Source organism: Colias croceus, chromosome 27, assembly GCF_905220415.1.
Source record: "Colias croceus chromosome 27, ilColCroc2.1".
Classification (NCBI taxonomy): Eukaryota; Metazoa; Arthropoda; class Insecta; order Lepidoptera; family Pieridae; genus Colias; species Colias croceus.
The window spans coordinates 6,065,270-6,091,290 of NC_059563.1; the positions used below are offsets into that span (position 1 = coordinate 6,065,270).

Sequence of the window (26,021 nt, forward strand, 5' to 3'; positions counted from 1 at the left end):
ATCCCGCGGGAACGGGAACTATGCGGGTTTTCCTTTGAAAACGCGGGTGGAAAGCTAGTAACTAATAAATATTATTTATCAATGAACGTATACTTACATAGTAATAAAAAAAATGTGCATAATGTTCATACTGCTAAATTGTACTTTTCTAAGAATATACACACATACATAGGTACGTATTAAGTCACTACATAGTATAAAACAAAGTCGCTTTCTCTGTCCCTATGTCCCTTTGTATGCTTAAATCTTTAAAACTACGATAGTGTTTCAAGAGGAAGGTTTTAGTATATAATTTATTAGGTTTTAGACAAAGCGGGCGAAGCCGCGGGCGGTAAGCTAGTTGTCTAATGTCTATTTCATAAGTGCTATTCATATCAAATATAAATATGTATATAGTGAGATTTCAAATTTATTTCAATATCAAAATTTGTTCAAAATCTTGATTGATTTACTTTAACAAACTACAATATTAACGTGTGTACTGTAATACCTTACAGCTGAAAAGAGGTAGGGAGTTTTAAAATATCTCAATACATATCTTTTATTTTTTAACAAGATTGCAATCCCCGTAGATCTCCAGAACCTCACAAAATATGGAGCCACTAGCTAGAACCATCTTTCCTAGATCTGTCAGAAGCTATAGAGTAAAGAAAAACTATAAGGTCCAAATTGGTAACTCACGATCATTGTTTTCTAATTAAAGCAAGTTAGGTAATAAGTAATCAAAAAGCATGAAAATTCATTAACTATAAGTTGAAAATTAGCAATCAAAGCAAAGTGTTGCAATTAATAATTTAATTAATTATACAGGTATATAAGGGTGGTTCTTGTATTATTTCGTATTTGAACATTCTATTACAATGACTAGGTTTTTTATGATTTTGGTCTTGATTTGTCTTTTTGCTGGAGGTTTATCTCAAGTAATGTTAAGAGAACAGCGACCGCATTCACATGCAGTAAGTAATTTAGTGTACTTTGGTTATTTTAACGGATTTAAAACCCGATTAAACATAATTCAAAAATGAACCTTGCATAAGCCATAAGTACTTAATAACTTTACTGTAGGACACACGGATTTTCTCTTTAATTATTGATTAATCTCAAACATCGAGCATCGAGCCACCACTAGTCTAGTCAATTGGTAAAAAAATCACTAAAATTATTAACGTTATCCTTGGTTGTCCAAAAGCTTTTTACATTTAAATCCAATATATATAGACATTTATTCAGTTCGAATGCACAAAATACTGTAAAAGATTCCATAAAAGCATCAACATTTTTACAGCATCGCGCTCCACCATATCGTCATACTGATGATGGAGAGGATGATTCTATACATGGTCTGGTAAGTTTGTCGAATGGGATAGTAACTAATAGATATATATTTTAATACTATCTGTCCCAGAAGACGTTGTCCTTCCCTATTGGACCTTTAAAAAAATAGCCGAATTGTTCGAGCCTTTCATCGAGTTTTACGCTTTTGGCGTGGCTACATAACTATTTGGCAATTCATTTTTATAACATATAGGTAGACCGTAGATTATGTTAATCTTGTCCATTGACAAGTAGTTACCTACTTAATATTGGCCACAGCTGGTTGGATTTTTATGTTAACTGTACCTATGTATATAGAAATCTAAATAACATTGTCTTGTTATTTAGATTTCTATGTGTTTTACCTTTTGTACTAATCTTGTACTATTTTAATGCTACTTCTATGGTTATTTATTTTCGACCACATGAGTAATCAGCGGATAAATTATTACTTATTTATTTAGATTAGTGATCCCGAGTTTGCGGAAGAATATCAAGAAGGCTACCATGAAGTGAGTATTGTACTATATATTATATAATTAGTATTGTACTATATATATAATTATTAAAATCTTGTTGAAGCGCCTACTATGAAATAGGTTTAGTATCTAGTTCCTGAGATAAGCGGGTTCAAATACATAAACAAACAAGAATTTCACCTCGGTTTATTTAATGAAGGATAGAGACGCACAAATAATAGTAGTAAACGGTCACCCATCTCGTGATTGACCCCGCTGTAATTTGCTTAACACACCTCACGTACCTAATATTCTGTTTTTCGTATGTAATTGTAGAAAATTTTAAATGTTCACCTACTTTGGAAATGTATTATCTACCAAACGTAACTGCTTTATAGAGATTCGTAGGTACACGTAGCCATATTTTTAAAGTACCTAAGTACCTAGGTGAAATTTATGCAGTAGGGTAAACTTGCATAATTCGTACCTGCGCTTAAATCGTACCTCGTCTATATCTCGGCTTGGGTAATAGTTACCAGCGCCTCTGGTGGCATAAAATGTCAATAATAGTCGGCCATATTGCCATGTGACAAATAAATACCTGTTACGTTGCTCCCGACTAAAATATTTATCAAGTAAGTTTTTTCTTACTTTTTGAGTAATTTTTTCGCACACTTCACAAGAACTGTCTTCCAAGTATACCGTTCATAAGTTGTTTAACTGTTTATTTTATATTTATGCGTATATTTGTGAATATATTTCACATAGTAAAGCCGGCTTGTTCGTTGACAGTTTTTTTTGCGGCAAATTTGAAATTCTTTTGATACTTGTGCCTATTTCGTACTCGCAGCAACTTCTTAAAACGTACCTGTACGAACGAACGAAAACACCTCAAAAAGGAAACAAGAAAAAGAAACAAGAACAAGATGAAAATGACAGTTGGTATTGCAAAATATGTCAAGAAGACGTTAAAGAAAACATGATTAAATGCGGTAATTGTGAAGTATGGGTACCTACCCATACTTCACAATTACCTACATGAGCTATGTGCAGGGACAACTAAAAAAACAAAATGTTATTACTGCGATGAGTGTCAGGATTTGGCAAAGACCATCCGCTGTATTAATAAGAATTAATCTAGGTACATTAAAATTAAGAAAAAGAGGAGAAGATTATTAAGATTGTGATTTTTAAGACTGTAAACCAATGATAGGATCTCAAAGTACGATTTAAGAATATACTAGTACGATTTAAGATGAATGGTCTTAAATCGTACTTTTTTTAAGTTTTTGAAAATTGTTTATTTCTCAGAAGTTTATAAGATATATGTTATTTTTTGTTGAAATACTAATAGAACACTAGTGAAATTATAATTACTTAATATAAATAACTGTGTATCATTGTTCATTTCCAAAATTTTTGAGGTTCTCCTTAAGTGGTACGAATTAGGCAAGTTTCCCCTAAGTAAAACAAAGTCTTAAAAATGAAATAAAATTGTATTAATACAATTTACAAACATGGTCAAATATTACCAACCTTATTCGTAAAGAAATTAGCGCCACCTTTCACGCCTTCTAGATATATTATGTAAAATACATTATAATACTCTTTTAAGTCTTTGTATATTATTTTCTAGGAACCTACTCCCCCACATAAGAAACGGGTAAGCACATAGGTAACACCAAATTAATTGTTCATTTTATTAACAAATGTTGAATACTTTTTCATACCTTTAAGTATATATTTTTGTTCTTCGCACAATAACTATTAAAAAAAAAACACATTTTTTTAGAGACCCGTTCCCGCTCGCCCTCCTGTAAGTATGAACTATATAATATTTTCACGGTATATTTTAAATTAACGACGACAACCGCGGCATTATGAATGGTTTAATAATATGCAGCTAAATGTTTGTGATGGTGTAATTTTAATACTTCGCTTCTCTTATATTTATACTTATATTTATGAGACATAATTATTACAAGATAATACGAACCGACACAGAATTTTCGCTGCAAAATTTTGCGCTATCGTTAAATTGTGATGCGTAACATTTTCTTGCAAATGTTTAGGTAGCAAATGTATCGAAGTGAATCCATTAGTCGAGACTCTAGTCTGTAGATCAATATTTATCGGTGTTTGTAGATGTATTTTCATAGTAAAATAAATAAATAGTGTTGTATTTTACGCTCAATCGATGCAGATATTTTTGACTTCTTGAAGTGGAGGTACCTGAACCGCACATAGACCAAATAAACGACCTTTTAATTTTCAATAGTTTACTGAAATATCCTTATAATCTGTGGCAAATTTATGATTTTTATGTACTCATTTTAGGTTCAAAAAGCAAAAATCTGCATATTGACGCCATTGAAGAAATACTGTATTGGAGAGCAACATTTTAGGTGATAATAAATTGACCTTTTGCTAAAATAAATGTTCAATCTGCCAATTGCAATTCTTGTTTTTCATGATGGATATAATTTATTTTCAGCCGTTAACAAGGAAACAACATGCGTCGAAAATGGTAAACGATTTTTTACAAATAAATATTTATCGTTTTAAAAGTGTACTTTATTTCCCTTTCCTATTAGGACAATTTGACATACAAAATTGTGCTTATTACTTTTTATGGAATAAATCGCTGAACCTATTTTGGTGAGATTTTATTGAGACTATTTCTTACCTACCTGAAAACTGAAACCCTTTTTTTGCTATATTTCAAGATTTTCTCACCTTTTTAGTGCTTATGGAAAAAACATAGGAGGACAATAAAACAAAAATATCGCTTTTAAAAAGTTTATTAAGCATTTGAGCTTTACCGAGTTAAGTAATGATAATTACAAAATAAATAGATTACACTAAATATAATTAAAACTATTCACATATCGTAGATGTTACAGATTATCGTCACCATCCGTTCACACGATATTGTTACGACAAAAATGTCGTTGTTTCTGTATGATGGTAGCTTAGAAAATCGTGACATTGATAAAGACTTCATATTTCAGTCTTGTTGAAAACTCCTAAATCGTAGTATTATTTGATATTATGTACGACTTATAATATAAGAAACATGAAAGTTTATGTGAAATAATTGTAGAATATTGTGTTGTGTCAAGTTTTCGGTCGGAATAAAAATAACATTTTAGAGTAAGCATTATGATTATTTTTGTGTCTTTTGGGTAGGTAATTGATCGCTTACTTATTAAATTCGAAATTAACTCTGTTTTTGTCTTTATCTATATTTATATTATGAACACATATGAAGAAAACTGAAGAGGAAGGATAAAATTGAGTTTTTTGTACGTCATTTTAAAATTGAAGATAGTTATAATTTTTCAAATACATATATATTTCTCATATAAATGTGTGTAAGACCAGAGTGGCATAGTTACAGCGGCTTTTGCCATTTCAAGTCCATAACTTTAAAATTAAAGATGTTAAGTCACACACTACGAATAATTAAATACGTAATTAAGGTAACAATCGTTGAACGAATGGTGTTTGTTCATTGAAAAAACTAGATTATAATAATATAATGATTACAATTTTTCAATAAGGCTTCAAATATTTATTGCTATATTTGTATGATTGGTTTTAATCTATTTATACAAAACATTGTACATTTATAAACAAAAAAGAAAGTGTGCCGAGCACACGTGTCAGAAGTGAAACTTCTTTGGCTAGATTCAAAGATACCAAAATCGGCACCTTACTCCATGACGTGACGGTATTGCCATGACGCGACCTTGAAATTTTACTCTAAAGAAGTTTCACTTCAAAAATGGAACAATTAATTGTATATAAAATTGGTATTTAATACAATTGGTAATGTATATAAAGCGTCGATAAAGCCAAGTCTACGATAAAATATCGTAACGACATAATGTAAACGTGCCATTCGAAATTGCTCTTGTATGTTCGTTAAACATCGATATTAAATTAACTATAATTATCTACGAGGAAGTTTGTTTTTACGGGAAATATCATTAAAACAAATAAAATCTGGGTGTAGCGTGAATAATATCATTGTATATAGAAATAAGGTTTTCTTTAATACCTTTTATAAATTACATAAATAATAATAATTAATGAAATTGTAGGTAAGAGTAATTAATATTGTTTTATTTTATAAATAAAGATCAGTTCAGTTGGTTTTCATTTTAACCGTTTTTTAACTTATTTTAATACATATGATAATCATTTATTTATTTCGAAAGATAAGTACATATTATACTATATTTTTTTAACAAAACGCCAGAATATTTTTTAACAATTTCCGCTAAAATTATAAATACATACAATTAAAAAAATATTACTTCAGAAACATTGTATCGTCGAGGTAAAAAAATCAACGTGACCGGTTTAAATCTGGTTTTAAACCCGGTCAAAAAGTATAATGTTTGTACAATAACGTAAACGAATAACTAAAATAAAAAACTTAACTAACTTAACTTATTTATAACTACATGTGGTGGTATCCGGTTTTTTATTATTTTTTATTTATTTTTTTTATAATAAATGAAGGTATTTTGTTATATATTTGGAAGATTGTTACATATTTCTTGGATTACAGAATATATTCGTGTTTTTGTCGTTTTTCTGTGTGTTTCGTCTATTTCAAATTAGCTTCAAGTAACTACGAATTATTTTGTCATACGAGTTCTATAAAATTGTATATACTTGTTCATGAAATAAAAAACACTATGGGTATATTACGATAAATAGTACATATTTTCTATACTAAGAGCGCGTGTTCATTTAAAAAGTTTTAATTATTTACTTATATTAATGTCTGTATATTTTGTTATCTATTTCACAGCTTTGTTTATGGTATTTTTTGTGGGAAGACATAATTCAGTTTTATTAGAATTTGCTTTTAGAATGTGAAGACTATTTTTTTAATTGAATCACATTTTTGGAGCAAGAAAAACAATGAGTATTTTAAAAGTTAGTTTTCTTTCTGTAAGCAAAAGAAATAACACTACATAGTATAAAACAAAGTCGCTTTCTCTGTCCCTATGTCCTTTTGTATGCTTAAATCTTTAAAACTATGCAACGGATTTTGATGCGGTTTTTTTTAAATAGATAGAGTGATTCAAGAGGAAGGTTTTAGTATATAATTTATTAGGTTTAAGACGAAGCGGGCGAAGCCGCGGGCGGTAAGCTAGTCTAAGAATAAGTCATCTAGTGAAACAAAACAGTAGACAGTAGTAAATAATGTAAGATGTAAAACCCCCAGTACACAATGGCCCATGCTGATCCATTGCAGGCAATGCACAACTGGAGGCCACGATCAATTGCTGTTCACACAATGGCCCATGTCTCATTGCTGCCTGGCAAGCCACTTGCGATGGACGTACAGGGCTCAGATTGATATAAATCAATAAACCTGAAAGTTTCTTCATTGCTCCACGATACTGACATTTTAGGCGATCAAATACTATATTTTAATATAAAAATAAAATTCTAGTTCTAGTACGCAACAAAAAAGTGCTCTAATCCGGTCAGCGGTCGGTTACGAACTAAACAATGGCCCATTGTGTGAACACCGCAGGCCACGCTACGCCACGATTCCTTTGAAGTGTGCCCAAAAAACCGACAACTCCCCGATTGCGCGCCACGACAGACCATTGCCCGCCATCATATACCATTGCCCCGTGTACACAATGGCAATGGCCTGCAATGGATCAGCATGGGCCATTGTGTACTAGGGGCTTAAGAATATTTGAGAAAATTCGGAACGAAACATGTTAATTTAGGAAGTTATGTTTAAAATGACATTTTAACAACAAAAATATAAACAAATATTATTATTTTCCGAACAATATTACATTCTGTATACATTGTAGTAAAACTGATTATTTAACATTATCGATTTTTAATTTAAATCTATAATTTATAATAATGTTAAATTTAGAAAATAAAGACGTCACGTCGTAAAATTATAACAATGAATAATTATTAGCGTCCGTTAAAATCTTCAATTTCTAAATAATCACGTACAATAAAAAAAATGTGTGCGTGTACTAGTGTACACACGTAAGAAATGCAACTTCTTTATGACCTTATTTTTCAAAAGATAATTTACTACATGCAACTTAACAGAAATACGTCAAATAACGCGTAGTAGGGATAAGAAAAAGATGGCGCGTAACGGAAAATGTCAGGCGTAACTAAAAAATGTTACACTAAGTTTTTTTCCAATCCCGATAAAGAAGTTTCACTTCAAAAATAAAAGACGTGTGTCACTCGGGGACTGGGGCGGTTGCGCTATTGCATGCTATGTCTTCAAGCCACACCTCCGCCCGTCCCCGTGGGGAGCGTGAGGTTTTTTCGTTACGGAATTTCTCGATTCGGTCCCCGCGCTCAAAGCCCGCGATAGCTATGCAATAGCTTAAAAATAGTTAAAAAAATAGTAAATTCTTTCATTCACAAACATTCTACCATCAATGAAACATATTTTTGCTTTCAAATAACCAGCTTTAAAAAAATTCCATATTATATACAACTAGACTCACATACATAGACAGACGCCTATACAAAAGTATAAAAATTGTCCGAATTTTGAATAAAACATTGAAATAAACACCTTATTACGTGGCAGTAACGTTCAAAGTACATTAAAACGTTTATAAGAAAACTCTGCCTATATACACGCGTAGGCAGAGTTTTGCTTCGGACAATTTTTAACGTCTAGTTGTCAATGTTTTCTTTACAAATTTAAAAACTATACATATTCCATTTTAATTGCAGTACAAAGCTAAGCGTGTGAGAGCTAAAACAACAAAATATAGAGAAAAATAGCGTGTGTGCCGAGCACACGTGTCAGAAGTGAAACTTCTTTGGCAAGATTCAAAGATACCAAAATCCTTACTCCATGAAGGTATTGCCATGACGCGACAAACAAACAACAAACAAAAATACTTTATTGTGCACCACAGAGAAAAGTACAAGTAAGGACACAATACATTGTTAATAAAAGAGCACAACAGGCGGTCTTATCGCTCAGACAGCGATCTCTTCCAGACAACCTGGTGGACAAGGAGACGCAGTGCAAAAGTAATAAAAAACCTTGGCGACCTTGAAATTTTACTCTTAAGAAGTTTCACTTCAAAAACAAATATTTATTGTAGGGAAAAACTAAACAAACACGCGCGTCTAAACTAGTAAAGCAATACTATATGAGCCCGTGTCTCTTCTTGTATTCCTCGAGATTCAAAGATCGTTTCGGGCCTGTTTCTTTCACTTTCGTAGTTATTTGCTTCGGCTGGCTTGATACCGCTCCTGTGGATAAAGATTATCTTTATTATAAGGAAAAAAATAATTTAAATATCATTTATTAGTAACTAGATTTCTAGACCTAACCTGCGTAGAAAGTAAAAAGTGGCAATTGGAGAAAATAAATAAGAACTTTAAATTAAATATGAATTATGATTTAACTCAAGACACATGTTTTTATAACAATACGCAATAAGAACCTTACTGAAATTTTAAACTGCAAAAATTATAATAACAATGGAAAATGTATTAAATAAATTACCCATAATATTTTCGGACCCTCCAGTCTGTTAAAATCAACAATTATAAAGTATCAGTTCTCAAACTACTGATTACAATTTCGATCAAAATAACTTAAAATCCTTCTGACTTTAAAATACAAATAATAATAAAAAAAAATACTCACTAGCTATGGGCAAATCGATGTCAATATTAATATCAAAATCGTGCAACGAGTACAGACTGTTGTCCGTCGAGCTCTTCTCTCGCGGCTTGCTTCGTTCCACTTCCGTTGCTTGCTGTAAGTGTAAGTTAGAGTGTAAGTGAAAGTGTAAGTTATAGTGTAAGTGAAAGTGTAAGTTAGAGTGTAAGTGAAAGTGTAAGTTATAGTGTAAGTGAAAGTGTAAGTTATAGTGTAAGTGAAAGTGTAAGTTAGAGTGTAAGTGAAAGTGTAAGTTATAGTGTAAGTGAAAGTGTAAGTTATAGTGTAAGTGAAAGTGTAAGTTATAGTGTAAGTGAAAGTGTAAGTTATAGTGTAAGTGAAAGTGTAAGTTAGAGTGTAAGTGAAAGTGTAAGTTATTGTTTAAGTTAAAATGTAAGTGAAAGTGTAGAAAAAAATTCGATCACGAGGCCGGTATTAGAACTCGAGTATTTTGCCTTCCAGCGGCGAAATCTTATTTTAAAAAAATTCATATTTATAAAGCATTTGAATGCTCCAAATTTCTAAAGTATCCACAGTAAAAGTTAAGTTAAAGTGAAATTTAGGTTTGAGTGGGGTTAAAGTGAATGTGAAAATTGGAGCGTATGTTTAAGTGATAGGTAAACTTAAAAAATAGAATTAAAGTACAAACTGAACCGTTGAGTTGAAAAAGTACACGTTGAAGTGAAAAACTTCGTCTTGTTGTGGTGTAAGTGTAAATTGTAAGTCAAAAGATCAGCTTCAAGGGTAAGTGAAGCTCAGGTTAAAGTGATGTTAAAACTGAAGTGAAATTTATTTTGAAAAACATTTTCACAAATAAGTGTCGGTTATCTGTTGAATAATATTTTTCTTTTATAATTATACTAGCTGCGCTCCGCGGTTTCACCCGTATTGCTCCGCTCCTGTTGGTGGTAGCGTGATGATATATCCTGTAGCCTTCCTTGATAAATGGGCTATCTAACACCGAATGAATTTTTCAAATCGGACCAGTAGTTCCTGAGATTAGCGCGTTTGTTTGACAAACAAATTCTTCAGCATTATAATATTAGTATAGATTTATTACTATTTTCTATATCTTACCGCCAATCTCTCTTTCTCCTGTCTCTCCTTAATTACTTTACTCTCTTCCTCTCTCTGTTTCTGCGCGACCGCTTCCTCTTCTTGATTCTTTTCTAACTCCTGTTTTATGAAATAATAAAGAATTTAAATTAGTTTAAGGGATTTCAAACTTGGATTTTTTGATGATATTATTGTATTACATATTTATTACTAGCTTCCACAAGCGGCTTCGTCCGCGTGGTGTTTTGATAAAAGGTAGCCTATGTTCTTTCTCAGGGTCTAAAGATTGTCTGTGCCAAATTTCATCAAAATCGATTGAGAGGTTTAAGCGACAGACAGACAGACGGAGTTACTTTCGCATAAAATTTAAAATTTAATACATATTAGAATTTTTACATATAATATAATGATTAATGACCATCCGATGAGTTTTTTTTGTTTACTTTTTGAAGTGAAACTTCTTTGGTTGAGAGTAAGTAGTAAGGTCCTGTCAAGCCAATACCGTCACGTCATGGATTTTGGAATCTTTGAATCTTGCCAAAGAAGTTTCACTTTTGACACGTGTGCTCGGCACACACTTTTTTTATTTTACTGTGTTTTATTATTAACCAAATTACTGTTATCTCACCTGACTCCGTCCGCCCACATGTGACTTGAAATTCATCACCGGCTTTGTATGCCGCCTCGTGAACGGATCGTCTGTCTTTTTACCTTTATTTGCTTTTATCTGAGAAAAAAATAAAAAAATACGAATAGTTATAATAAAAAAAATAAGAAGTCCCATGTCCCCAAGTGGGGTAAGGGGCAAATGCATTATACATCTGTTTCACTGATCGATTTTCTTTAGGGACAAGTTCGATCAGCCTTCTGTGTCCTACCAGACCGAGACATTTTTTTATTTTCGTCTCCACCGGGAATGAAACCCAGGACCCCTCGGTTCTACGCTCACGCGTCAACCACTGTACCAAGGAGGCGGTCGAGTAATAATAATATAAGAAATTAAACGTGACGCCGGGTTAAATATTAGTTTGAATGAAATAAGAATGTACTGCGATTCTACATAGCTACCTAATTGATGTAGGTAGTTGATAACAAATCGCAGCAAGTCAACAACTATTAGCAAAGTGAGCGTAGTTGGGTCGAACGTCGTATGAACAATGTCCAATAGACTAGTGTCTACTCTCGTCTACTTCAGTTTATAACGATCTACTTTTACAAAATAAATTAATATAAACATTCCCTATACGTTATAACCACTCAGTCTACTAGTCTACTCCCATCTACTCCGGTCTATTACGGTCTACTCTTACAAAATAAATTAATATAAACTTTTCCTATACTTGATAACCAGTTAGTCTACTCCCGTCTACTCCAGACTCCAGTCTACTTCGGTCTATTACGATTTACGGTGTACTCTTACAAAATAAATTAATATAAACTTTCCCTATACTCTATAACCAATTATTCTACTAGTCTACTCCGGTCTTTTACGGTCTACTCTAACAAACACTTACCTCTTCCATTATAGCCTTTTCCGCGGTCTCCACATTCAACTTCCTGTTCCTATTATTTATATACGATATACTCTGTATGGACGACGTTCGCGTTTTGTCCAATTGACTGGCTCTGTCTTCCAATTCTTGTATTTTAGCATTTAAATCCATCACTAGTTCTTCGTCGCCTCTGAAATATGTTTCATTAGTTTATTATAAACTAATTACGCCCTGCGGTTTAACCCACAGTGCAAGTGTTGGTCTTAGCGTGATAACATATAGCCTACTAGGTTTCCGCTCGCGGCTTCGCCCGCGCAGTCAAAGAAAAACCTGCATAGTTCCCGTTCCCGTGGGATTTCCGGAATTGCGTCATTTTCCCGGGATAAAAAGTAGCCTATGTCCTTTCTCGGGTATCAAAATATCTCCATACCAAATTTCATGAAAATTGGTTCAGTAGGTTAGGCGTGATTGAGTAACAGACAGACAGACTTACTTTTGCATTAATTATAGTATTAGTATGGATAACCACAATATACAGATACATACAGTAGGGAATTTTCATACAAAACTTTCATAATGGCTCACGCAAACAAGCAAGCGTTTTTACGAGAATCGTAAGGGTATTCTTCTAACTGTCAATTGTTATAATACTTGCCTCGATAAATGGGCTATCTAACTTCGAAAGAATTTTTCAAATCGGACCAGTAGTTCCTGAGATTAGTGCGTTCAAGAATAATATTGGTATAGATGCGAAAGTTTGTGCGGATGGATGTTTGTTTCTCTTTCACGCAAATACTACTGAACCGATTACAATAAAATTTGGTATGTAGGTAGCTGAAGACCCAGAATAAGACATAGGCTACTTTTTATCCCAGAAATACCACAGGAACGCGAATTATGCGGGTTTTCCTTTGAAAACGCGGACGAAGCCGCGGGCGGAAAGCTAGTTTAGCTAGTATAAAGCTATTAATATAAATTATAATAAACTAGCTGTGCCCTGCGGTTTTACCCGCAGTGCTCCGCTCCTGTTGGTCTTTGCGTGATGATATAATATAGCCTATAGCCTTCCTCGATTAATGGGCTATCTAACACCGACAGTAGTCGGACTAGTTCCTGAGATTACCGCGTTCAAACAAACAAACTCTTCAGCTTTATAATATTAGTATAGATGTGATATTTTACCTCAGCTGTGCGACATCTCTCTCCTTCATGAGTTGCGTTTTCTTCATAGCGTAGTTCGTCGGATGCGAGCGGAATCTTTCTTTTTCCGCTACTATCTTTTCTACGTCCTCTTCCTGGAATTTATCTTTTTTTATTTATCTTTCTTGTCATTTACTTATTACTAAAACCATTTTTATTATTGTATACCTATTTATTATTTATTGCTAGCGTTTAGGTAAATTTAAATTTATATTATATTCCTTTGGCATCTTTTTATACTTTTAGAAATCATTATAACAATATTATTCTTTTCAATCTGTCTGTTTTTCAAGTTAGGTGAATTAAGAACCCATTTTAATGCAACATTCACTGGTATATAAGCTATATTTCGTCCTGATAAACAATTTAGGTCGAAATTTACGTGTTAAATACACTTTGTATCACACAACTATTAATTTTAAAATTAACAAATAAAAGTCTACTCAATATTTATAGTTTTTTTTTCACCTTAAACTCATACATAAGGGCGTCTTTGACTTCAGAAATTTTGTTTCGAACAAAATCCATAGTCGGCGGCTTCTTATTCGCGTCCTTTATAGCTTTGATCCACTTCTGGAACTCTGTATCTGTGAATTCCTGGAAAAATAATTAAACATACATTCATTTTATTGAAAATAAAATAATAATAGTTTTAAAAAACTAAAAAACACGCTTTTTATAGAAAACCGAACTAAAAAATAGAAAATTTTATCAAATTAGTGTATTGTCATCGGTCCTCAATAAATCTACAAAGTTTGAACGAAATCTGGCCGTTTAAAGTGGGTCAAAATCGCGCCCAAAGAAGTCGGTTACAAACATACAAACATACAGGTGAAGCTAATATAAAGCGTGTAAAAAAACGACAATTTTCTACGAATGTGTGCGTGTGACGAACACACGTGTGAAGTGAAACTTCTTTGGCAAGATTCAAAGATACCAAAATCGTTGTCTTACTCCATGACGTGACGGCAATGCCATGACCTTGAAATTTACTCTCAACGCGCCTTAAGAAGTTTCACTTCAAAAAGTGACATATACAGGGTGTCCCACTATTGGTACACTAAGCGCAAAGGGACTTCTAGTTTTGCATACACTGATAACGTAAAAAATACTTAAACAACAAAATCACGTCAAAAAATTTTTGCTAATTTTTGTTCTGAAAATTCATGTTTTCTTCTCTAGCTTCGGAGGCATATACCGCTTCTCTAATGTGAGCATTTTGTCTATGAAAACATAATCTTAAACGATTTCTCACGTGCTGGTAACAAAGTTGGGCGGGTTGCTTGTTATGGGTGTACGTACACAAAGAGTTTTAAGAATTCATCTTTTTTTTTTTAAATGCGTCTGGAATTTTATAAGTATTTTTTACGTACTCAGCGTATGCAGAACTATAACCTCCTTTGGGCTTAGTATACCAACAGTGGGACACCCTGTATACAAAAAAACATTCCTATTTACCTGATTACTAACGAATTCCAATCGAAAAACTCTGTCCTGTGTCCCGTGTCTCAATTTCAATCCTTTATTTGTTCTAGTATTGCCTAAGTTGTATACTTTAGCCGTTTCATAGACGTCTATTATTTCTGCCACCTGTTGTAAATAAAATTTAAATTATTTATATAAATCAAGGTATTATAGGGAGATAAATCTGTAAGGAAAATAATGTTTTTTGTAAATACCACAATTCTAGGAAAATAATCACTACATCTATAGTAGAGCCATTTTAATAGGCAACATTTGACAGTTCAACAAAATTCAACAACGTAACCTAGTAACGACGACATAGAATAACATGATATTTCGTTTTGTTAGAACTGCACATTTGCTTAACTTTTTTCAATTACGATTACATATTTATAATAATAATGACCGATACAAGTTATTTTAAGATTTCATTTTACTGATAAACCATCCTAAACATAATAAACAATTTCTGAATTGAAGAACTGACGTCGCTACAATTTTGTGTCAATAAACCTTTTTTCTTTTTAAATACTAGAGAAGTTACTCTAAAAATCGAAATCTGACATCTAGAATCGAATGTATTGATTACTTGTGAATAAAAATCATCATAAATTAATAAATTCGATTGACAAATGTTTCAAATCCGTATCGATTAATACACTTTAATCGATGTTTTTAAGCAGGTTAACTCTCTTCGAAGATAAAATTGATAGACGTCAAATGTTGCCTATTAAATTGGCTCGACTATAATATATAAAATTCTCGTGACACAGTTTTCGTTGCCATACTCCTCCGAAACGGCTGGACCGATTCTCATGAAATTTTCTGTGCATATCGGGTAAGTCTGAGAATCGGCCAACTTCTATTTTTCATATGTACCACGAGCGAAGCCGGGGCGGACCGCTAGTAATATTATAAAACAAAGTTATCTGTCGCGTCTGTCCGTCTATCTGTTCGCGATATACTCAAATATAAAACAACTTTTAAATAACATTAAACATTTATAACCTTATTTAACCAATATCGAAGCAAAAATAACAAAAAAAATTTTTTTATAAGACAACTAGCTTATCGCTCGCGGCTTCGCCCGCTTTGTCTTAAACCTAATAATTATATACTAAAACATTTCTCTTGAATCACTCTATCGATTAAAAAAAACCGTATCAAAATCCGGTGCGTAGTTTTAAAGATTTAAGCATACATAGCATAGGGATATAAGGACAGGGAAAGCGACTTTGTTTTATACCATGTAGTGATATTTTTCTATTATGTATAAATAAACAAAAATTAACTCACTCTATATACAGGGTTGCCGTTATTATTCCCGATTCCGATCCTAACAAAGCACCCTGTGACGACGCGGGCGAAGAAAGGCAAATGGACTAGTCTTTCTAATTTAAATCTGAAATAAAAACAACTTATTAGTTTCTTATGGTATGTAAAAAAAATCAGAATTCACATGATTTATAATGTATTTCTTTTATAAGGTAAATCAGTGATTTTCATTTTGAAATCCTATGTAGGCTTGAATATCTATACTTAATATTATAAAGCTGAAGAGTTTGTTTGAACGCGCTAATCTCAGGAACTATTGATCCGATTTGATAAATTATTTCGGTGTTAGATAGCCCATTTATCGAGGAAGGCTATAGGCTTTATATCATCACGCTAAGACCAACAGGAGCGGAGCAATGCGGGTGAAACCGCGGAGCACACATAGTATGGAATTAACAGAAAATGAAACTATTGCTCTGCTAGATTTTAGCCCAGGAGTAACATAGTTATAAAATAAACAAATTAAAATATGTACATTTTTATTTTTTATCATTCTTGCACACATTTCAAAATATTTAGTATTTAAATGATATATTTCTTAGTATGTAGTATTTATTTTTTTCTATATTTCTTAGCGCCGATTTTTCAATCCTTGGTAAAAATTTATCCGTCCAATAAAGTATTACACGAACATTTTAAAATATCACCTGTAAACTGTCAAAATGGTAGTAACATACGTTATTCGATGAATAAGTTTTAACCAAGGATTGAAAAATCAGCCCTTAGTAGTATTTTTTTTTTATATTTCTTAATCAAATTATAATTTAGCTAGCTTTCCGCCGGCGGCTCCGCCCGCGGTTTCAAAGAAAAACTAGCATAGTTCCCGTTCCCGTGGAATTTATGGGATAAAAACTATCCTATATTACTCGTGGATAATGTAGCTTTCGAATGGTGAAAGAATTTTTAAAATCGATCCAGTAGTTTATGAGCATATTCATTACAAACAAACAAACAAAGTTTTCTTCTTTATAATATTAGTGTAGAAAATAAAAAAATAATAATTTCCAACATTACCTGCTAAGTCGTAATTTATTAATTTGATCCCTAGTATCTGCATATTTGACTTCCTCCTGTTCCCGTTCCCTCCTCGGCTCCGGTTCTTCACCAGACGATGATGATGATGATGATGAACTGCGCCGGCCTGGTGATGATAATTATCTGTTATTTATTAAACTCATTTGGCAAGATTAGGTACCAAACTCGTCGCCTTACTCCATGACGTGACGGTATTGTCATGACATGACCTTGAAATTTTACTCTCAACGCGCTTAAAGAAGTTTCACTTCAAACACCTATCCAAGACTTGTGTGAAGAAATAACATTTTTTTTAATTCCGTCCTTTTTTTTAATATTTTAGGCGCTTTTAGCCATAGATTATAGAAATGTCAAACAGAATATGTATTTAAAAAAAAATTGCATTCATAGTGTATAGAGTTATGTCAATAGTACAGATAAAAAAGGAAACTTTGTTGAAAGTTGAATCTTTTTTTATGTGTAGAATTTTGAATAGAAAAAGAAGTTACAAATTTGCTATTGTATTATGAATAATTTTTTTTTTATGTTTTCAGGCGGAATTTAAATTGTAGTTGTTAAAAATAATTTTCCGATATTTGCGCTTAATTTTTATTTTGTAAGAATTTTTAAACAGTTAAAATTATTTTTTAGTTTTCATATTATTTTTTAAAATAATGAAATAAATTCATACCTTGTGATTTATTATCATCCGAGTCGCTGCCCGAGTCGTCCGAGTAAATATCTGACGCTTTTAACTTGACACTTTGCTTGCTTGTGCCGCCGATTATTTCCGCGTCTGCGTCCTGTGAAAGAAAAACATTTAGACACTTGTTGAAGTGAAACTTCTTTATCGGGGTTGGAAAAAAATTTAGTGTAACATTTTTTCGTTATGCGCCATTTTTTTCTTATCCCTACAAAAAAAAAGTTGCATATAGTAAATTATTTTTTGAAAATTAAGGTAATAAAGAAGTTTCACTTCTTACGTGTGTACACTAGTACACGCACACATTTTTTTTTAAATACTTTGAGATGATAACTGGAAGTTCTTGTTAGATTTTTTCAACAGTATATAGAAATTAAGTCGACATTTTGTGTAACAATTTTATTGGAACACGAGGTAAATTTATGTTTTTACCTGAATAATTAAAATTACATGTACAGAGGTGTCACTGCACTCACAGTTGTTTGACACTTATCTTACTAGCTTTTATTATCATTATAGTAGCTTAAATCACCAATCCCCCCCATTTTTTTCTAAAAACCTCTTTTTTGTCACAAATCACACTAAATCCCCCCGCTTTTCATGTTTTATGCACCATTTTTTGTCATTTTTCACGATTTTTCTTGAAAAAAAAAAGCGAAAAATCGCATTTCCCACCATTTTACGAAATTTCTACTCTTTTCTCTACTCACATCGTCCCCCTCCCTCCTCTGCTCCTCCCGTCTCTTCTGTCTATGTTCACTAAGTTTAGCCCTCGCGTCTCTCTGAGCACGGAGCGCGGCCATAGCGTTGACTCGAGATTCGTCGACATTCCGCTTTCGTTCGCTCTTTGCGCCGAATAACGGGGAACCGCTGCGGTCTAGTGCTCGATCTGATAAATATATATTATGTAGATATATAGAAATGAATAAATAATATGTATCGAGAAGAAAAATAGTATAAAAACGAAAAAAACAACATGCTTAAATAGAACTATTGTATTGTCATTGTTTCTTGATAAGTGTACAAAGATGGGAATAAATCTTATCATTTAAAATTGATCAAAATCGAGTCTTAAGGTTACAAAAGTATGTTGAAAATGGAATTTATTCCAGGACAAACACAGAGAAAGGATGAAACATGTATGCTTTGGTATAAGCACAGATTAAATTCCATGTAAACATCAATCAAATAACATATTTTACAGGCTCAGAAGTAAGTGACGTGTTTTAGTACACTATTCAAAATTTTATGTCACAAAATGTGTTTGTATCACACACAATTATTTTTTCACGGCAAGTTAACAAACAATTTATTATCAACAAAAATCTCTATAGTTGGAGAGAAAATTAATTTCCAATACAGAATAAGACAATAAATAACAATTTTTAATAAAGTAATCTAATACTCGCTTACCTGAATCCTTTCCATCGTCAGCAATTTCACCAGGACTGGGAGGTGGCTTCTCTTTCGCTGTCTCTTCTTCTTTCGGCTCTTCTATATCTGATTCTGGAAATAATAAATTAAATAGAGACATTTTAACAGCCATAAAAATTGATTACTTTATTTATAATTATTTAAATCTACATTTTACATTGTAGCAGAAGGCACGTAAATACTTTGGCAAATTGTGGACGATTTAATAATTAGTTCTAAGACACTTTGAAATGTCTGCAATTATGATGAAATAAAGCAACAACAATTTAATTTCAATTCATAGTAAAGAAGTATTAGCCCCGAGCGGCCCAATCTGACCACGACACAATAGATTTTCTATTGTGTCTGTGATTCCGGGGGCTGAGTTATTAATAATTTCCACCACATTTCTTATTACGCTTTTCCGAGCATTTGTCTCTCTTTGCACATTTCACTTGCTCTGCTACATTTCAAAAATTTCCCAAATACCAAGCTTATCAATCTAAATATTATAAAGCTGAAGCTGCTTGTTTGTTTGAACTAGCGCATTCTCAAGAACTACTGATCCGATTTGAAAAATTATTTTGGTGTTGGATAGCCCATTTATCGAGGAAGGCTTTAGGCTATATATCATCACGCTAAGACCAACTGAAGCGGAGCAACGCGGGTGAAACCGCAGAGCGCAGCTAGTAAATTATATTATAACTTCTTCATTATTGTATTTACAGTCTATTTTAAAATTTCCACTTTTTCTTTTTGTGTGTCTATCTCTCTTACTGTATTGTCCTTCTGTTTCTTTGAATGGGTTATCTTTTGACCGATATTCTCAATTTACATCTATATTTTCTCATACAATTATGTCACTTGCATTGCACTATTTTAACCACATTTACATATTTCTTTAAGCTTTTTCATTGACATTTGAACACTCAGAATGTACGATTTCATTCGCACTACACTATTTCTTTATACTTTTCACTAAAATTTTAACACTTGTATCACTTTTCTTCCATTTTTGGCACATTTTGACACGTTTTTTTCACTTTTTTCGTCCCTTTCCCCACCAAACTTCCTTCTCCTCCCTTACCCCATTTCTCATTAGCCTTCTCCCTCGCCTCGGCCTCCTTCATAGCATGCACAGTGGCCCGCTAGTTCCTCATGGCGCGGCGTTGCTTCCTGCACTCAATTTTACGTAACTGTCTATTCTGATACTCGGAATGCATGATTTATCCGCATTACACTGTATTATGCACCTTATCCATTGTTTTTTTTACACTTTTATGTCACTTTTCTTCCATTTTTGCACATTTTTACACGTTTTTTTCCCCTTACCCCGTTTCTCGTTAGCCTTCTCCCTTGCCTCGGCCTCCTTCATAGCATGCACAGTGGCCCGCTGATGCCTCATGGCGCGTCTCTGCTTCCTGCGCTCGCGGCGCCGCGCGAGCTCGCCGGGGGACGCGCCTCGTTCCGCGGCTGAGCGACGCGCGAGGCGTAGCTTGCGTTCTATCTCCCATCTGGAATATAAATAATGAATATACATAGTACATACTTTGTAATGTGACGCAATTTTTCATTTGGAATTATTAGAAAAGGTAAACTATATTTTTCGAAATTTCTTTAAAGAATAGAATAAATTCTCGTCTATAAAGCATTGGAATGCTGTAAATCTAAACATCAAACCTTCTATGTTTTGTGTGTTTTTGTTGAAACTGCATTAGTGAACAGTAGTACAGATGAAAAAGTCACGGTCTAGATTCCTTTGAGAAGTGCAATCTAATGCAAAAGTAAGTTATATAAGTCCATCTGCTCCACTTTCTCAGTGATCATTTTTAATAAATTTCCTACAGAGTTAGTGAGTTATGAGAACTGCAATGAAAACTTTAAATTTATCGCAAAAAAGACTTAAAAGGATTGAAATAGAAAGTATTGGACCCATAGTCGTTTGTGCCACCATATCTAAAAGCAAAAATCATACCTTGTCTTCATTAAATCACGCCGTTCGATACGTTTGAATATCTCCTGTTCCCGCTCTTTTTCAGACATGGCCGCCAATCTGGCTCTGTCTTCTTCATCGCCCATCAAGTTTTCGTCGTATCTAAAAAAATATTTAATTTTAAACAAAAAATATAAAAAATCTCAATAAAAATTTATTTGCAAAAGTATTTAATACCACATTTTTCCTCAAACAACTGACTCATATTTACTTTACAAATAGGCTCATATTCAATGTTAATCTACAAAATTTATTTACTTTTTTATGATGCTAAAACTGAGAAACAATAGGCTATTTGACAAGGTTTTGATAACTGTCTCAAATTATTAAGATACGTTTATAGAACACACAAAACACATGTTTCTTAATTTTTTGTAGTTATTCATTGAGAAAATGTAAAATAAAAACATGATATTCAAATATGCCGCCAAAACACAATTTTGAAGAATATGGCAGCTCGCGACCTGGTGACGTCACAGAGGTGTAAACATCAACTTGCTCCTAGTACTTATTGTTCGTATTTGTTTTAATTATAGTATAATTAAGTTAATCTGTTTAAAAACCAGAAAATGAGTTCTTATTGGTGTGTAGTTCCTGGATGCAGAAATACAACTATTAAAACCCCTGACAAACTAGGTATTTATATGTGCTCCAAAAGATATAAAAATGCGTAGAAAGTGGTTGCAGTTAGCTCGCAGAAATCCAAGTGATATTAGATATATCAATTAAAACAGTTATATTTTTTTGTGAAGACCACTTCGATGTAAGTATGGTGTTGGATACCTAGTAGGCAGTTTATTTTATTTGCAATACATAGTATAAATCGTCTCATTACTTAGGTACCTGCTTGAGGTAAGATAATGATAATATATATTATATAAATTGATGATGACGTGTTTGTATTGATATTGAAAATAATCAATACAAACACGTCAATCCTATAAACTGGATGGCTGAAATGAAAAACAAAGGAACCTAAAAAATGTATACTTCATAATTATTGTGCTATTGTCATTCATGTATGTAAGTACATTTGACTAAAAAGGTAATGATGACGATTGAAATATTAACTTACGTAGCTGTTTTCACATTTTTCAATTATTGAGGAGCGTAAAAATCTGGGTTGTTTTTAAAGAACATGCCAACCATTATAGCGTCCACTTTAGGTAGATTTCGACTGCCTGCTTTTTCGAAATTAGGTTCCATGACAAACAAAATTAACACATAAAGAACAAAACTGATTACAGACACCTTGAATCACAAGAAATAAGTTATACAAGAAACAAAACCAAAAGCGAAATTCAGCAACTACGTGAATAAACGTTGGGATCATTTGTTATTTACGCCGCTGTGACGTCATAGCAGATGCAGCCAATCATGGATGTTTTCGGTCACGTGGTAACTTTAAAAAATATGATGTTTTTTCTCGACGATTTATAAATAAATAAATAATTATTTATATCATTTATTAATTTAAATCGCTTCAAAAACCTTATATATATATGGATTACACAAAAAAGTAATTTATTTTTTATACTGTCAAATAGCCTATTGTACTAAAATTCTGTAATTTATTACCACTTACCCATCGTCAAATTCTTCCTCCGAGTCGATGGAATCATTATCTGACGAATGTGATGATACTTCACCTAAAAATAATTTTAATTATCATAAACTTATTTTTATTTTATGAAAAGTCATGTAGAATAGAATTATGTACTTATATCTGATGTCATAAGAATAGGATAAATTTTTCCTATTTCATTTGTGCATTTATCTCTGAAATTGCAGTAAAGTAATTTATTTTTGTTTTTTTGCACATACATATTATATACTTTAAACACCACAGACTTTGACTGACTATAATATTATCTATACAACATTATATTATGTCCAATGTTTTTTGTTGTCCAATTTGAAAAATATAATAAAACCTTTAAATGTATATATCATTTTATTTTATCAACTCAGTTCAATTAAGAATAAACACTTAGAACGGCCGTACACGGGCAGCTTGAACAGTTAACGGCTGAGCGATGTACACGGACGGCTTGAGCAGTCCTTGTGAATGACTGTCCATAGTTCACCGCGCGATCACGGCTTCAAGCCGTCGGTCTCAACTGCTTGAAGCGGTCTGTGTAGGGCCGCCCTTATTGATAGGCAAATAGTATTCGCATGTGAATCATATTTTTCAAACGAAATTCAACACAAAGATTATTAAAATCCCTATTCTTAGTTGGATTACATAATACATAGTACAAACAAACAAATTTACCCTCTTCCGGTTCGCTATAAACATCTCTCTTCTTCCCCGACCCAGCACTATCCACACTCTTCCTAACTTCCTTCGTCTGCTCTGTCTTTCTCCGCTCCTCTTCTGAGGAACTCTTACGTGACGATCTCGCTGGCTCCTTCTTGCGGGAGGTATCGCTTTTCGCGTCGCTGTTTGACTCTGAGCCGGACGATGATGATGATTTGTCTACAAAATGTAATCATTAAAAATATTTAACCTAATTCAGTGTTGAGAAGTGTTAAGAAGTGTAAGCAACTGTTAAATAATGTCAAAATTTAAGCAACATATATTTGAGAGACATCATGGCGGATATATTGTCAAAAATTCGAGTCTTTTTGTCTGCTGCATCACAATCCGTTGCATACTTTTAAAGACTATAAAAGAAGATTTAGGTTAGGTATATACATACAGCGGAAGTCACTTTGTTTTATTATACTATGTAGTGATTCAAAACTGCATCTTGATTTTACCTCAAATTTTAACATTTTTAATAAATAAGCCTGAAAAATTAGATCACTCACCACCTTTCTTATCATCATCGTCCCAATCTGATTCACTGCCTGACGATTTGCCTTTAGATTTAGAGGGCGGTGGAGATTCACCAGGCTTCTTTTTCTTTTTAGCGAGGTTTAGAAATTGCTGTAACAAGTATGAAAATATAAATCAATTTAAATGTGTTATAATCTTATAATTATATTACATTTTTGTGGATGCCCACTTTCACGACATGTTGTCGGTACCTTTTAAATACTCCGTCTCATATCCCATGAGAATAAAAGTATTTAGAATCCCCTAAATTAAATCGTTATTATCATGTTATTGTAAAGGTAGTTGTGTCATAAAATGTAAGAAAGATGTATAGTACTATTCAATAATTTTATTAATAATAATATTGTATATTGTGTTATAATCTTATAGTAATTTTATGCTTATGGGTTTTGCTGTAACACAACACTAAATATGAAGTTGAATACATCTAAATAATGGATGTCGGATAAGTAAACTATCCTATACATGCCTCCTATCCATCCTATAAATCTACACTAATATTATAAAGAGGAAAACTTTGTTTGTTTGTTTGATTGTAACGAATAGGCTCATAAACTACTGGACCGATTTTCAAAATTCTTTCACCATTCGAAAGCTACATTATCCACGAGTAACATGGGCTAGGTTTTATCCCGGAAATCCCACGGGAACGGGAAGTATGCGGGTTTTTCTTTGAAAACGCGGGCGAAGCCGCAGGCGGAAAGCTAGTATCCTATAAAGTTTGTAAGGATGGATGTATGTGTATGTGTAGGTATGTTATTAATCTCTCATGCAAATACTACTGAATTGATTACAATGAAATGTGTGCGAGATGTAGTTCATGAATTGTAGAATGCATAGAAACTACATATTTGAGCAGTTAATGCATGAAACACATTCATATTCATTAAAAAAACAATTTAAAAAAAATACTACTACACCATTACAATTATATTAGTCTCCTCCGGGAATGTTCTGTTTTATTCTAGAAATTATTATCTAATATTGTTCAATTTTGTTATTTAACACAAACTAATACAATATACATCTACAAATCACATTTAAATTGAAATAAATATAAAATATACCAATCTTTCTTGTTTTTTTCTTAAATTACATAACCTAGACAATAGGTTTGTACAAGACCAATTAGTTGGTCTTTTTCCTTCATTGCTGCAGTTTCAATAAAGACAAGAATTTAAATATTTTGTTACTTATCAGTCATAAATCCAGTTGTATTGAAAAAAATCTTATTTTAATTGTGTATTTGAACATCCGTGTATCAGCGAATAACAGGGAAGGCTATAAATCGAAAAGTCCTTCATTTGAGGTTTTCCTGCAATGCTTTCATGTGATGATATGATTTTTTTAACTGAAAATGAACTAAATAGGCAACTTAAGCAAGATTAAAATAAAATGAGTGTTTTTACAGCAAATATGTATTGCTTGATGCGTATGTTGCGGATAGGTGTAGAAAAGATGATATTTGGTAGATCGAATACTGATTTTTTCCTACTATTCGAATCACAAAGAAGCCTGGGTTGCATCTTAAGAACTTTCTAATATTATTATGAAGAAATAGCGTAGAAAGTGATTGTATTTTATGTTTTGCATGAGTCACGCCACAAGGAGGACATTTTAAACGTTCTTTTTATATAAAAACATCGTGTTTGGAAAAGGCGTTAATACAAATATACGACGAAATTAACATGTTTTTTTTCAGTTAATGTATTGGTGGTATTGCGCGTTAGATAAATATATCCAAACGACATTGGTCTTGGCCTGGATACGCGCAAAAAATACAGAAAGAATGTCGGGAATAGTATCATTAACTTGATATGTTATGTATAGATTGTTTTCAAATACTCACAGAATCTAAGTCGGAACATTCGCTGCTAGAATCGGAATCAATTAATGGTTTATTCTTTCTCTTAGCCATTTCACAGTTATTTAAAAATACTATAAATTCTGTACTAAACTATACGATTGACTTTTTTTACGTTACGACTTAACTATTTCGCCCGTCAATTACCTACACCAACAAAATAGGGA

At 32.6% G+C, this 26,021-nt stretch overlaps 1 protein-coding gene across 2 annotated transcripts; it reads right to left on the bottom strand.

The window, feature by feature from the left end:
* Window positions 1-5,500: 5,500 nt before the first annotated feature.
* LOC123703749 (RNA polymerase-associated protein Rtf1) lies at window positions 5,501-26,021 on the bottom strand. Of its 2 annotated transcripts, none has more exons than XM_045651861.1 (20): window positions 25,840-26,021; window positions 23,963-24,080; window positions 23,424-23,627; window positions 22,734-22,797; window positions 21,131-21,250; window positions 20,488-20,669; window positions 19,156-19,248; window positions 18,453-18,631; window positions 17,731-17,842; window positions 17,040-17,166; window positions 15,987-16,092; window positions 14,685-14,816; window positions 13,695-13,823; window positions 13,209-13,321; window positions 12,048-12,216; window positions 11,162-11,260; window positions 10,555-10,653; window positions 9,463-9,574; window positions 8,859-9,062; window positions 5,501-5,523 (listed from the first exon to the last, which is right to left on the bottom strand). In XM_045651861.1, the coding sequence occupies exons 1-19, from the start codon at window positions 25,906-25,908 to the stop codon at window positions 8,956-8,958; spliced, it is 2,334 nt and encodes a 777-aa protein (XP_045507817.1). In that variant the 5' UTR covers window positions 25,909-26,021; the 3' UTR covers window positions 5,501-5,523; window positions 8,859-8,955. The 2 variants fall into 2 exon arrangements, with proteins under 2 accessions (XP_045507817.1, XP_045507816.1); XM_045651860.1 differs by lacking the exon at window positions 5,501-5,523 and adding an exon at window positions 8,350-8,679.